Source organism: Cervus elaphus, chromosome 8 (genome assembly GCF_910594005.1).
Source record: "Cervus elaphus chromosome 8, mCerEla1.1, whole genome shotgun sequence".
Lineage (NCBI taxonomy): Eukaryota > Metazoa > Chordata > Mammalia > Artiodactyla > Cervidae > Cervus > Cervus elaphus.
The window spans coordinates 27,741,248-27,754,469 of NC_057822.1; the positions used below are offsets into that span (position 1 = coordinate 27,741,248).

General features: G+C 54.1%; 2 protein-coding genes across 4 annotated transcripts; one reads left to right on the forward strand and one right to left on the reverse strand.

Annotated features, from left to right (window-relative positions):
• Positions 1–1,917: 1,917 nt before the first annotated feature.
• Positions 1,918–7,269, reverse strand: RETREG2 (reticulophagy regulator family member 2). 2 transcript variants are annotated; one of them, XM_043910000.1, is made up of 9 exons: positions 6,876–7,269; positions 6,479–6,585; positions 5,650–5,680; positions 5,158–5,293; positions 4,662–4,746; positions 4,227–4,370; positions 3,977–4,071; positions 3,669–3,804; positions 1,918–3,412 (listed from the first exon to the last, which is right to left on the reverse strand). In XM_043910000.1, the coding sequence occupies exons 1-9, from the start codon at positions 7,148–7,150 to the stop codon at positions 2,787–2,789; spliced, it is 1,635 nt and encodes a 544-aa protein (XP_043765935.1). In that variant the 5' UTR covers positions 7,151–7,269; the 3' UTR covers positions 1,918–2,786. The 2 variants fall into 2 exon arrangements, with proteins under 2 accessions (XP_043765935.1, XP_043765936.1); XM_043910001.1 differs by lacking the exons at positions 6,479–6,585; positions 6,876–7,269 and having other exon boundaries at positions 5,158–5,205; positions 5,650–5,665.
• Positions 7,270–8,092: 823 nt separating this feature from the next.
• Positions 8,093–12,974, forward strand: CNPPD1 (cyclin Pas1/PHO80 domain containing 1). 2 transcript variants are annotated; one of them, XM_043910002.1, is made up of 9 exons: positions 8,093–8,405; positions 8,659–8,746; positions 9,212–9,320; positions 9,871–9,952; positions 10,110–10,230; positions 10,316–10,444; positions 11,017–11,078; positions 11,433–11,550; positions 11,769–12,974. In XM_043910002.1, exons 2-9 carry the CDS (start codon positions 8,678–8,680, stop codon positions 12,312–12,314), a joined length of 1,236 nt encoding a protein of 411 aa, XP_043765937.1. In that variant the 5' UTR covers positions 8,093–8,405; positions 8,659–8,677; the 3' UTR covers positions 12,315–12,974. The 2 variants fall into 2 exon arrangements, with proteins under 2 accessions (XP_043765937.1, XP_043765938.1); XM_043910003.1 differs by having other exon boundaries at positions 8,093–8,400.
• Positions 12,975–13,222: the final 248 nt, after the last annotated feature.

The following is a 13,222-nucleotide window of genomic DNA, read 5'->3' on the forward strand; positions in this document are numbered from 1 at the left end:
TGTGTGTATATACCACAACTTCTTTATCCATTCATCTGTCAATGGACCTGCCTACACAATTATTAATCAAACTCTTCTCAAAGATTTTCTACCCTCAGAAGTCCTATAGATAACCCAGCAAAGTTTGATAGCCACTGAAGTGACTTAATTTTGCATTTCCTTCTTTGCTTAAACATTCTCTGTTCCTTCACAATTCCCCATGTGCTCCATGTGATGGTATTTTCAGTGTTTTATTTCTGGTGATTCTCTTCTTGGCACTCTTCAATTTTTCAATTTGTCAATTTGTCCACAAGCACAGCAAGTCACCCTATGGAAGTATTCTAATTTGTGCACAGTACACCTTAGGTATTATATTCTTCCCAGTAATACAGCCTAAAATTAAGTCTATGAGCAGCAACATTATATTACTAGCTGTTAGAACACAATTGTCTGTTTGATGATTAGAACTGTTTGCCCATTCTCTTCAGACATTTCTAGATGATGACAAGCTCATATTCCTCCAACAGCAAGACAGGGAGGACCCTTGAAACCCTGAAAGCCTTTCAGGCAAATGTGAAACACATGAAAGGGAAAAATTCTCACATACTTAGAAAAGATGCAGCACAGAAGTCAACCTCAAGGAGCCAGGCAGCATTGCCAGATCGAGCTTCCAGCTGAATGGAGGCCAAGGCTGTGAACTCATGAAAAAGGCCATCTGTCCAGTTCAGGCCTCTGAACGCTGTTCTTCCCCAAAGAGCAAGGACTGCTAAGCGACCAGTCTTTGTGAAGCTGAGATAAGCAGACTGCCCCTCTATCATTCCCACATCCTTGAGCATCTTCTCATCTGGGCCCTATTGATGGACAGGGGCTCCCTATTCTAGGGTGACTGCTGGAGCCAGACTTCCTGGATTTGGATTCTGGCTCCATCGTGAACTAAGGCCATAGCTTTGTGAAAGGTAACTTCTATAAAATAACAGTATCTTATCTCAGGGTCCTGATAGAAAAATATAAGTTAGTATAGATCACCTAGAGGAGTGCCGAGTAGGAATGTTGCATTGTTAGTGTAGACACTGTTTCATGTTCCTGGGCTTGGAATCAGTCTTGTGTCTTTTTCGACTGTGCTCTGTGGCATGTGGGATCTTAGTTCCATGACTAGGGAAGTGGAAGCATAGTCTTAACCACCAGACTGCCAGGAAAGTTTTTTCTTTTAATATTTTATTGATTGATTGATGGCTGCACTGGGTCTGTATTGCTGCACACGAGCTTTCTCTAGCTGTGGCGAGTGGAGGCTCCTCTCAAGCTGTGATGCACAGGCTTCTCTTGTTGTGGAGCACAGGCTCTAGGTGAGAGGGCTTCAGTTGTGGCGCAGGGGCCCAGTAGGTGAAGATCAAAGGCTCAGTAGTTTTGGCGCATGGGCATAGTTGCCCTGCAGCATGTTGGATCTTCCCAGACTAGGGGTCAAACCGGCGTCCCCTGAATTGGCAGGAGGATTCTTAACCACTGGATCACGAGGGAAGTCCCTTGGAATCGATTTTAATACAGGTATAAGTCCTGCTTGTTTGCTTCTATCAGGAGAGACAAATGAGGATTGAGGGAGTTAACCGTCAGCACATAGATAGGTAAGGACTTATGATAAGTGTTAAGCTTATGGACAACAATAGAAAACAACTGTTGTGGTGCACAATGGTCTCAAATTTCTGATTGGGAAGCCAAAGCAGTTTCCTCCTGCACATACTTATTTGCACATGCTAAACCTTACTATGCATATCACAGAGAACTGCTAAGGGCAGGTTACGGCTGTCAGGGTAATCCTTGCTTCTGGCCTTGTTTTGCACCAAACTAAATAAACAGCCAGGAGCAAAACAGGGGACAAGGCAGTAGGGGCAGAGCACAGAGTGAGGGAGACAGAGCTCACAGTGAGGCAGGCAGCAGCAGTTGTAGCCATCAACACTTTATTTTTCCAGTCAACACCTGCACAGATGTTACTGTCCATTTCCTGACCCTAGTAGGGGGTCCCACCACACTTGGACCATGGCCCAGAGAAACAGATCTCCTTACTCCTCCCTAAGAAAGTCCCTTGCCCCACAAGACAGAGGTCCTGCTCACTACCACAGCGCTGGCGTATGTGCTGTGGGATCCCTGCTCTCATCCTGAATAGGGAAGGGCCGGGACAAACGAGGGTAAGGGCGCAGTGGAGGTTCCACGGGCTACAGTGACTCAAGTGCATTAACTACTGACCCGACCCACCACCCCAGGTTTCATCTGTACCTCCCAGACGGGAGCCTCCCTAAAGCTTAGCTGGGGCCTGCTGGGGAGGAAGAGCTGGTAAAGAGTGGGGATTGAGCTGCTAAGGACAGGACACAGCAGGGAAGTAAAGCAGAGAGGGGCTGGGATAGGAAAGAAAAATGATAAAGTGCCTGAACTAAACAACCGAGTGGGACACGAGGACAGAGCAGCACAGGTCCCTGAGGAAAGGAGGAAAAAGAAAAGGACAGACCGTCAGGGCTTGGGGCATTGTGGAATGAGACTAGAGATGAGGCGGGGAGGCAAGTGGGAAGGACTCCCCTAGCCCTGTTCGTAACCACTAAACCCAAATGTAAAATTATTTACAAACTTAAAAGAAATCCCAGGTACTGTACCAGGCCTGGGACGGCAGGCAGGCAGGCAGGCAGGTGGAGGGTGGACTGGCTCCATCTGATAGCCAGCTTCCCCACATATTGCTCCTCCCCAGGATAGCAGGGAAAGGAGCCAACAGTGACATCCCTAGCCAGGAAGCCCTACTGTGCCTGCAACTCCTTCCCCCAGGCTTATGGCTCTGCCACGGCCTGAGCCTCCTGGTCTGACTGTACCAGAGACAGGGTGTCGGGCCCTAGGGGTAGAGGGGGTGGAGCGTCAGGGGGCTCTGGGCATGTTGGCTCTGGACCCAACCCCAGCTCTGCATTCAGCTGCTCCAGCTCCCCCTGATCCAGCAACTCGAAGTCCTCAGTGGTGAGTGCCTCTTCTTCCTCAGGGGCAGGCAGGGGCTGGGGTGAGTCCTGGGGCAGAGACGGGAGGACGGAGGGGGAGGGGACCGGGTCACTTTCCGCAAGGCCGAGTGGGGGCGACAGGGTGCTGGGAGGAGTGGTGAGGTCACCACTCGCTGCCTCCAGGCTTGGTGTCTCCACTGGTCCTCCAGGGGAGAGCGTCACTCCATCTGTGGGAGACCCTGCCCCATTGAAGTGCGTGTTCACAAAGTGAAGGGGGGATGAGAGTCGAAGCAAGGTTTCCTTGGATGCCACATCTTCTTCCTCCTCCAAGTCCAGGTCTTGTCGTGAGAGGGCCTGAGGGGGGCCCAGCAGGTCTTCGGGAGGGGCCAGGTCTGTCTCCTCTCCCTCCCCTAGCTCCCGACTCAGGGCCTCCTCTGGCTCACTTGGCAGGCTCTGCTGGTCCAAATCTGTGCAGAAAACAAAGGGCCAGGAATGGGCCTGCTGTTCTGAGTAGCTGCAATGGGCCATTCAGCTCAAGGATGAGAACTCAGGACATAGGATGCTAGGCCAGGCCTTAGGTGTTAAGGTCTTTTAGGAACTTGGTGTACAACTAGGGGATAGGCTCCCCAAAGAAAACATTTATGGCGGCAATCACCAGAGAGCACAGCCAGCATCCCAAGACAGGGAACAGGAAGATCAGGAAGGACAAAGGACTTCCCATACCCTCTGACACGTCAGTTAGTTGTGGAGTGGTTGCCCGGGAGACAGAGAAGCCACCGCTTTCCAAAATAGAAGCCTCCTCATCTGACAGCTCTGAGTCTGTAATGGCCAAAGCCAGTGCTGTTTTCTTCACATCCACCTGCAGGGGAACCACGATAAACACAACAGACAAAGGGGTGAGAGAGCCCATTTCCAGGAGCATCCCTGCCCTGCCACCGACTCCCATCCCCTTGAGAGGTCGCTGCTCTAAAGCAGATTCTCCCCCAGCCTTCTACTCGACAGCCCATCGCCCCTGGACCCCTGGACCTCACCACCGGGGAGAAGCCAGCCAGTTCTGCCTCGCTGTCACTCTCTGTCTCCGCCAGTGGCTCATCCCCTCCGGGCAGTGCATTCTTCCCCTGCCGCTCTGGAGAACAACAGGAGGGCAGTGACCAAGCAGGAACAGAGGTGGGGGACAAACATAGCCACAGGTCTGGAGAGTATCTAAATCCCAGGGCATTTCACAAGTCTCAAACCAAGGTCCTCCCCGCCTTCCCCTCCTGGGTCATGGGATCCCCTTACTCCTCTTGTCATGTTTGTGATGCAGGGCATCAGCTTCTGCCTTCATGCTGTAGTCCAGCTGCATGAGGAGGGGCTCCAGGCGCGTGTACATCCTCTGGATCAGTTCATGATACACCACCAGGGGCCAAAGCAGGATACTCAGCACTGAGGGTCAGAGAGTCCACTCAGAGCTCCCTATGCCTATTACCTAAGAGCCCTCATTCAACTGATGCCTAAACAGGAAAGGCTGAAGGAGACAAAGTCCCTTCCTGAGGCTGTGCCAACTTCTTCCCACATCCACTGCCCTCCTTCCACCAATCCCACAGCATCCTCCTGAAGATCTCAGGAGTACGTGGGTAACTGGGCAAAGAGACTGCAACAACCCCCCTTGGGTCAGTCCAAGAAAAGAAAACAAAGAAAGGGCTTTGGAAAGGGCAGGGGCCCGATGCTACTCACAGACAATGTAGGAAATCATAATCCCTGGCACATAGTGTCCCAGCACAGCCAGCACAGCACAGCCAGAGCAGACGCGAGCGCAGAACTGCAGAGAAGAGCACAGGGTCTAAGAAGAACAGGAGACTGAGGTATGTGCTCCACTTATCCGGGGAAAGAAATATCATTGCTCCACTGGTGGAAGGAAGGGTATCTCCTCTGAGAACGCAGTGATCCAGTTTAGTCAAGAGGATGCCCAGGATCATCGATTCAGGAAGTTTGCAACTGACATAGCCAAACACCTATAATTCAAACTTGGTCTCTCTTGGCAAGAAATAGTGTCAGGACACCAAAAGCTTACTCTGCGTCTTGTATCAGGCTACTAGCAGTAAATTTTGCCTTAAGAAGGCCCCAGGCCTTATCCTTCGTCTCCAGTCAAGGAATTCGAGTCACTCCTCCCCATCCCCACCTCCATTTCTCCACAGGGTAGAGCACTGTTGTGTGATGAGGGGGAGGTTACCTGAGCTGGATTCTGCCTCTTGTACTGCAGCAGCTCCTGCAGATGAATCTGGAAGGTGAGCCAGCTCTCAGCCAGGTATCTGCACAACTCGGGCACACTCAGCAGGTGCGGCCGGGCTCCTGACCCCGCACCCTCACTGGGGAGACATGATATGACCCCTGGAGGCCTCAGACACCAGCTTCCTAGGCACTCAAATCCCTCTGAGAATGCCCATGAGCTCTGTAGTCTAAGGAAGTGGACAACCCTGCCTCCCAATGGGAGGCTGTCTAGGTCCTGGGAAACAAAGCCTGTGGCTCCCAACCCTTTGCCCTGAAAACAGCAGGCACACAAACACCTACACAAGAACCCAGGACCAAGCCAGCTACGGTGCATTCACTATGCTGGGGGCTGTGCCCACAGAACTCCGGATTGCTCTGCACCGTGGTGGTGACACTGGCACCAAAGCAAGGGTGTGGACATTTGTCTGTTCTTCAAAGGGTGGTCTGCACTCACCTGTCAGAGTGTGGCTCCTCCGGGGATGATGCTATAGAAAGGGAAGGGAGACAAGTTACTGAGGGGCAGAGCTCTGGGAAATACTCCCCGAGCCAGAAACAGTTGCCCTTCCTCTGCAGTCCCAAAGCGCTTTCTTCAAATGCCATTTGCAGGAAGTATTACATTGTTATGTTGTTTGTATTGTCTCCTTCCTCAGACTTTACCCTTTTCAACAACAGGAACCCCATCTTATTCACATTCACATGTACATACACCCCAAACAGTTCACACACAACCTGGCACCCAATTCTCTAAACTGTCTATTAAGTAAACATGTGGACAAGAAAACCCTGGTTAAGATCTAATACTCCTACCATACGTGAAACCCTACCATAAGCATATGAAATGTATTTATAAATTCAAGAATATCCTCCTCTTCATGAAACTGGAGATCGAGTGACTTTTATAAGGTCACATACAGGGTAAACGGGAAGCAAGCAATGGAACCCAGGCAATCTGGATGCAGAGGTCCACAATCTTTACTACTACTACTACACACAATAAAGACTGAAGTCAGGAGGAGAAGAGGGCGGCAGAGGATGCGATGGTTAGATAGCATCACCACTCAATGGATAAGAATCAGACACGATTTAGCGACTTAACAACCACACACGATAACATGAATTTTGAGAAAGAGGAAATTTATTTCCCATCTGGGGAAGTAAGCAGTCGTGCTTTGGGAGGCAGGTGGCCTGCGGTACATGCGTCTCACCATTCAACCCAATCCGGGTGGGTCAGGCACAAAACAAGTGCTCACTGGGGCTTGCTGAATGAATCAAGTCACACTCACCAGAGATGTCTGGGAGGAAGCGAGGCTGCCACAAATCCAGCAGAAAATAGGCCAAAAGTGAGATGCTGAGTAGGAAGAAGGGCCGTAGGGAGGACGAAGACAGCAACCTTAGGGAGAGACAGGCACCCCAGCGATGAGTGGGTGAGGGAGGCTCCTATACCCGTCGCGAAAGGCGGAGAAGCGCCCACTGATGCGGAAATGGGAACCTCCAGGCCTAATCCGACACCGGAAGACAGAGGAACGGGGCACCCCAGGCTGACAGCGATCTTTAAACACCAGGAGGTGGACCAGCCCTCCAGGACAAGCGTCTTGCCCAGAAACGGGAATGGGACTCCGGGCTCGCCCGCCCCCGCTCTCCCGCGCGGCCCGGCCCCGCCCCCTCCTCCGCGGCCGTTACCAGAAGAGGCCGTTGAGCGCGGCCGCCGTGACTAGGCTGTGCAGCGGCTTCTCCCACACCAGCAGCCGCTGCGCTGCGGCCAACGCCGCCTCCCAGCCGCGGAGCCGCAGCCACAGCGTCGTGGCGAGGCGTCCCACCGCCTCGGCCGTGGCCGCCTCCTCCTCCGCCTCGCCGGTGGCCTCACCCATGCCCAGACCCAGGCCCAGACCCAGGCTCAGACCCAGCCCCGGGCCCCCACCAGTGCCGGTGTTGCCACCGCCACCGCCACTCGCCATAGCCCCGCCGCAGCCGCCGCCCGAGCCCGCGAGGAGCCAGGGCTGCGCGGCCGCCGCCTGGGGCGCGTCAGGCGGAAGGGGGCGCACACAGCGGAGAGGGCCGCCCAGGCCGCGGACGGGCGTCACGTGACGGCGGAGCGACGAGCCCGGCACGTGATGTGCCCTAACCGCCGGGATAGGGTGACCGGCGCCTGCGCGCAGGGGGTTGCGGGTGACCCTGCTCCTACGCAGGTGTGTGTTTTGGCGGCGCCGGGCGGTGTCTGCCTCTTCCTGACAGAGGGGCTGTATCTCCGCTTTCGCCCACCCCAGCCAATTTTCTTCCCTCTGTGTGGGCAGGGCGGCTAGGGCGGCCGGTCCTGGCCTGGATTTCTGGTGTGAGGCGACCCGAAGCGGCAGGAAGTCAGCTTCCAGATGCCCCCGTGGGATCTTTCTGCTCTGGTTAGGGCGGCGGCCGTCCTTTTACTCAACCCTCGACGTACTGGTCCTCCCAGTTCCCTCCCCTCAGCAATAAACAAACACCAGCGCGTGACTCGATCGACTCAAAAACAGCTTCGGCTACACAGAAAAGTTGTTTCCGTCCCAACTTTCTGTAAACTCTCCCGCCTTCACGCATTGGAACTCCTTCCAATCCCTTAAGCGAGATATTGGGGTCTCGAAATCTAAAAACCCTGTCTAGGTGCTATTTACTCTTGGCGGGGGAGGAGGGGCGTTAACGCCATTTATTGAGGCTTCCAACGTAACAAGCGTGTTGTTACGTGTTCCCTTGAGAACATTTAATCTCTGCAATATATATAGCCAAAAATCAGTGCCCTTGCTACTTTGTACACAATTCACCAGTTAAAATTTGTGTACTCTTGCTTTTATTTTTAAAATGTATATTGTTCTGTGTGTGCATACATCTCCCCTTTAAAAGAAAACAATCGCGAGCAACTCCCTGTCCCGAGTCTTTGTTTTATTTACGTTTATATCTACACCGGCACGAAAGGGTCAGACGGGCTCGCTCGTCCTCGTGTGCCATGGCCCCCTAGGAATTGTCCCGATTTCTCAGACACGCCGGGGCTCAGCGATATCAGGAATTCTAGCCCAGCTCCTTCCCAGCGGTCGAAGCCGGCGGCTCGGCCCAGCTGGCAGCAGGAAGTGCCCGGTGCTGACTTCGCCCGCGACGCCCCCGCGGCTTGTAAACACCGGGCAGACGCGCGGCGCGGCAAAGGCACAGCACGCGCCTCGAAGCCAGGACTCCTCTCTACTCGGTGAGGTGGGCGCCCAGGCCCTGCAGCTCCACGCCCCGAGTCCGGAGGCCAGAACCGGGAGCCGGGAGCCAGGAGCCCCGCCCGGAGCGGAACAGGAAGAGGCTCTGCTGCCCGGCCCCGCCTGCCGCGGCTGGCGCGAGGGGAGGGGGCTGCACCGGCAAGGGCGGCGGCCCGCGTGAGGGAGGCCGGCGGACAGGTGGGCAGGCTGGCAGGGACGGCTCCGCGGCCCCTTTAGAACTCGTTCCCTTCCCTTCGTAGGGCAGTGGCTGGCGGCGCGATGGACCTCGCCGGGCTCCTGCTGGACGAAGAAGGCACCTTCTCCCTCACCGGCTTCCAGGACTTCACGGTGAGCACGCGGCCCGCCGCCTCCCTAGCCTCCCAGCGCTTGGAGCCGTGACCGTGGGCGCTCCCTCCGCGCCCGCCACGCTACCGGAGCCCGAGCGGGGCCGCGAGCTCGCCTGATGGCTCTGCCGGGAAACTAGGCGGTAGCCGCTCCACCCGTGCCTACTCGAGGCCCTGGCTCCTTGGGCCCATGGGGAGAGCCGCGGGGTACAGGAATGGGGTAGGAGGTAACCAGCCCGGACCCTTCTTGGAGAACTTCTCCTCCAGAGCCCTCGGTGAGGAGGACTCCACCCCCTGTGGACAGAGTGCCACTAGCAAACAATCCAGAGAATGCGGGGCCGGGTGGGGCGCGGGCCCCACTAGCCGTGAGGCAGGCCTACCGCCCCGTAGACCCCTTCCAGCCAGGAGCCAGGATCTCCATCATACCCTTTCCTGCCCTTCACCCTCCACCCCACTCCTGCCGTTTCAGTTCCTCCCAGGACACCAGAAGCTGAGTGCCCGAATCCGAAGGAGACTCTACTATGGCTGGGACTGGGAAACTGACTGTACTCTGGAGGAGCTCTCCAGCCCCGTGGCAGGTTAGACAGTGTTGTACGACCCGACAAGTGAGAAGCCTGAAAGTGGGGTTGTCAGCCATCATCAAAATGACTCTAGGTGTAGCCTGTGAACTACACTGCCTCTTGGTAGCTAGTATGTTTGACAGGTGTAAGGACTAGATTTGTATTTCATTTTTTCCTTAAATCCAGATGATTAGGAAATATTGCTGCCTTACAAATCTATATTATTCTTGACCTATAGACTAGAAACTTTTTAATTTTCCAAGCATACCTATCGTATATTTCCCCCTTGAACAAGACATGTTTATCTTCTCAAATGAGCTAGAGTGAAGGACACATCTAGGTAATTAATTGCAGGTGACAGGGAAATAAGCCTTCCTGTTGGAAGGAGCTGGAATTCATATTTGGAATAGGCCTTTTGTTTCAGCGTGGGAGAATTGGATCTCTGCTTTGTTACTGTGGTCCTGTCTCCAAGACCCCAGAGAATGTAGATCTGGGTCTTCTGCTGATAGCAGTGGGCACAGCTGTGGGGGAGTTGTTTGCTCACTCTGTTATCCTTCTGCCTCTGCAGATATTGCTGTGGAACTGCTCCAGAAGGCAGCCCCCAGTCCTATTCGCCGGCTCCAGAAGAAATATGTAGCCCATGTGTCCCGGTGAGTCCACAGTTCAGAGATACAGAGTGAGAGTGTTTGGGCTCTAGAGAGAGGGGAGCAGTTATCTCTAAAGAGAACTTGTAACAGGGATGAGCATCATAAGTTACAAGAACTGAAAGATCCTTGCATTTAATTCCTAATCCTTTCTGATATCCAGAGAGGCTTGCATCTCTCCGTGTGCTATGATGCTGGCTCTGGTATACATTGAGCGGCTCCGGCATAGAAACCCAGACTACCTACAGCACGTGTCATCCTCTGACTTGTTCCTGATCTCCATGGTAAGATGCCCCCTTCCCTTCAGCTCCCTGGTAAGCCCGGAGCCAGGTGTGAGCTCTACTGATACCACCTCTGGTTCCTCTGCAGATGGTGGCCAGTAAGTACCTCTATGACGAAGGGGAGGAGGAAGAGGTCTTCAATGATGAATGGGGAGCTGCTGGGGGTGTGGCCGTGCCCACTCTTAATGCCCTGGAGAGGGGCTTCCTGAGTGCCATGGTGAATAGCTCTTCTCTCTCTTGCTTTGTTTTCCTGACCTGTTTTTATGTTCTTTTCATCCTTTGTTTTTTATCTCCCAGCCTTCTCTGGTCTCTTTATTTATTTTTCTGTTTGTCCTCTTTATGTCTTCCCTTATTAGCATCTTCCCCTCTAGCTTTTCTGGAATAAGCACAGTCTTTGGAGGTTCCTGGCATGGTGAAGTCAGAAGTGGAGACCTCCCATTGTCAGTCTTCCAGGTCCCACAGAGTACACTCTGAGCCAGAGCTTATCTTACTGGGCTCTGGGTATTTGCTTCCAGACTTTGCCTTTCCCTAGATTCTGGGCTTCCTATGGGCATGAACCATTCCCAGGATTATTTTTTTCTCTTTGCTTTTAATGGAGGGTGCAATGTGAAACCAGATATGTGGTGATTAAATAAGTTAATACATAAAAGTTTTTGGAACAGTATCTGGCACATGGTAAGAGCCAAGTGTTACCTGTAGTGGAGGTTGTAGTTGCTGCTGTGGGTCTGGTTATTAATTGACTGTGGCTCATGTCCAAGTCGGGTTGGATGCTCTTCTCTTTATCCACAGGATTGGCGGCTCTACACTGATCCTCGGGAAATCTTTGAGGTGCTGAGCTGGCTGGAGGGCTGGTAGGTTCTAGGAATTGGAAAGAGGGACTTGAGGATTTGGAGGCTGAGGCTTAAGCCATAGGAGCTAAACAGAGGTGAGGGTCTGTGTAACTGGGGGGAGGGAGAAAACGAGAAAGAGAATTGCCCAAGGTCATGGTTCCCAAACGAGTCTGCTGTCCTCTGTCACCTTTGGAAGAGTGGGAGAAGCTTATTTAAAATGCAGATCTTGGTCTCACCCTCATCTTTGGAATCAATGGGTATACCTAGGACAAGTTCACCTGTGTTCCCTGGTGGGTCCCCAGGGGAATGAGGGTGCTGGTGGGCCAGCTGCAGGAAGATTGCAGACCCTCTGTGTCTTTTCTCCTATCCCTGCAGTGTGGCTGAGCAGCAGGGGCGCCGGCGGGGCTGGTACACCTACACAGACCTGTGTGTGCTGCTGGAGCAGCCTGCCTGGCAACTGGCGCTGGGCTCCCTCTGCCAGCGGCTGGCAAAGGTGAGGTGGGTCAGGAAGCAGAGGGAGCTTGAGCTGGCTGATAATGTAAAGCAAATACAGAATGGCTCAGGAGATGGGGTTGGAAGTAGATGGTGACTGAGAGCTCTAAGTTGAGTCCACGAGTCCAGAGATAAGGGGCGGGTGTGTTAAAGACAGTTAGAAGAGGGTTCAGGGGAAGGGGATTTGGGCACTGACCTTTCTTAACCCCTCTCCCCCAGCTGTCCTGCCTGTTGGCTATGGCATATGTGAGCAGCGTGGCCCTCGCTGTGGCATCGATGGCCGTAATACACCAGTCCTTAGGGCTGTCCTGCAGCCCCCCGCCTGGCCCTCCAGACCTTGGACTGGCCTCCAGGTGCCTTTTGGAACCCTGCATACCTTCCCCCATGCCACAGTGCCTGCCGTCTCCTGCTAACGTCACCGGCTGCCTGGAAGGCGATGTAGTGCTGCGTTCACTGTGGGGCAGTCTGCTAGCCTCGCTGACTCCCCCACCGTTGCCTCCTCCAGACCCTCCTGCTCCCCCCACTCTTCTTCACAACTGCCCCCTTTGCCAGAAGCTCCAGAAGGACTCCCCAACCTGCCATGCCTGCCATCACCTCAACCATACTGTCCCCACGGGGCCCCCCAGTCCTTGGTCCCACTCCCATGGCCTGGCTCCCCCCTGGCCTTGGAGCCCAATGCCCCCTCTGCTCCCACAGCCCCAGCAATGTTCCCTTTTCAGCATTATGGAACTGGCCCGCCTGAAGTCTTTCATTTTCCCAGGCTAGGTAGGGTTCTCAGGAATGCATTAAGAGGATTTGGGAGTCCCTGAGAACCTGGAGGGGCAAAGTTTGATCTGGGTCCTTGGCTGGTCTCCTGTCCTCCTGGGTGATGGAGCTTAAGGGGGTCGTGTGGCAGAAGGACTGAAGGTCACTTGCTCTTCTGTCCCTCAGTGGCTGACTGCCTGGCCAGGGCGGTGGTGGTTCCAGGGAAAGCCTCAGCTCAGTGACCAGGGGCGTGTCACAGGTGGACAGGGGCAAGGCCCCTGTCTCTCCATGTCCCCTGGGCTCTTCTAGACTTCTGCTTTTGAGTTTCCTAGGATTGGGTGAGGGAGGGAGGAAACACTGATGAGGGTCTGTTTGATGTCCCTGGGGTAGGAGAGGCGGGGACTGACAGGGCCCCCGGTGGTGGGAGTTGCTGAGGGAAGGCAGGAGAGGGGGGAACCTCCCACACCCGCGCCAAGTCTAGAAGAACCAGGGCCTGCTGGGACCTTCACCCCGGCCCTTTTGTCTTCCAACATTCTCTTCTTAGTCCCCTGCTCCTGGGCTTCCCTCTCTTCCGGTTCCTCTCCTCGGTGTTCTTTTCACAGGCCTCTCTGGCCACTGCTTTATATCTGGGTTTTTCACGCTTTTGTAGAACTAAGGTTTCAATAAACAGTTTTAGTTGCATGGCCTGGACTCTTTTTTCTGCAGCAGCCCTCAAAGAACTCTCCTCTCCAGATCTTCCTTCTCAGCCTCCCTACTCCCTCATCCTATCATCCTGCTGCTCATTCTCTCTGAGTCCCATTCCAGAACGTCCTTGTTTGATGGTCATAGGTTCTCATATCAAGCTGCTTCCTCGTTCCTGCTCCCAGCACCCTGGGGCCCCTAACACTCCTTGACTGGTGCAGTGGGGCACAGATGGTGACTGTGCCCTG

Coding starts and splice junctions, on each gene's coding strand:
- CNPPD1 (XM_043910002.1), top strand. CDS start 8,678: ATGGACCTCGCCGGGCTCCTGCTGGACGAAGAAGGCACCTTCTCCCTC. Junction 9,321..9,870: donor GCTCTCCAGCCCCGTGGCAG/GTTAGACAGTGT, acceptor CTGCCTCTGCAG/ATATTGCTGTGGAACTGCTC. Junction 11,079..11,432: donor CTGAGCTGGCTGGAGGGCTG/GTAGGTTCTAGG, acceptor CTATCCCTGCAG/TGTGGCTGAGCAGCAGGGGC.
- RETREG2 (XM_043910000.1), bottom strand. CDS start 7,150: ATGGCGAGTGGCGGTGGCGGTGGCAACACCGGCACTGGTGGGGGCCCG. Junction 4,747..5,157: donor AGAGGCAGAATCCAGCTCAG/GTAACCTCCCCC, acceptor TCTTCTCTGCAG/TTCTGCGCTCGCGTCTGCTC. Junction 4,371..4,661: donor TATGATTTCCTACATTGTCT/GTGAGTAGCATC, acceptor TCTGACCCTCAG/TGCTGAGTATCCTGCTTTGG.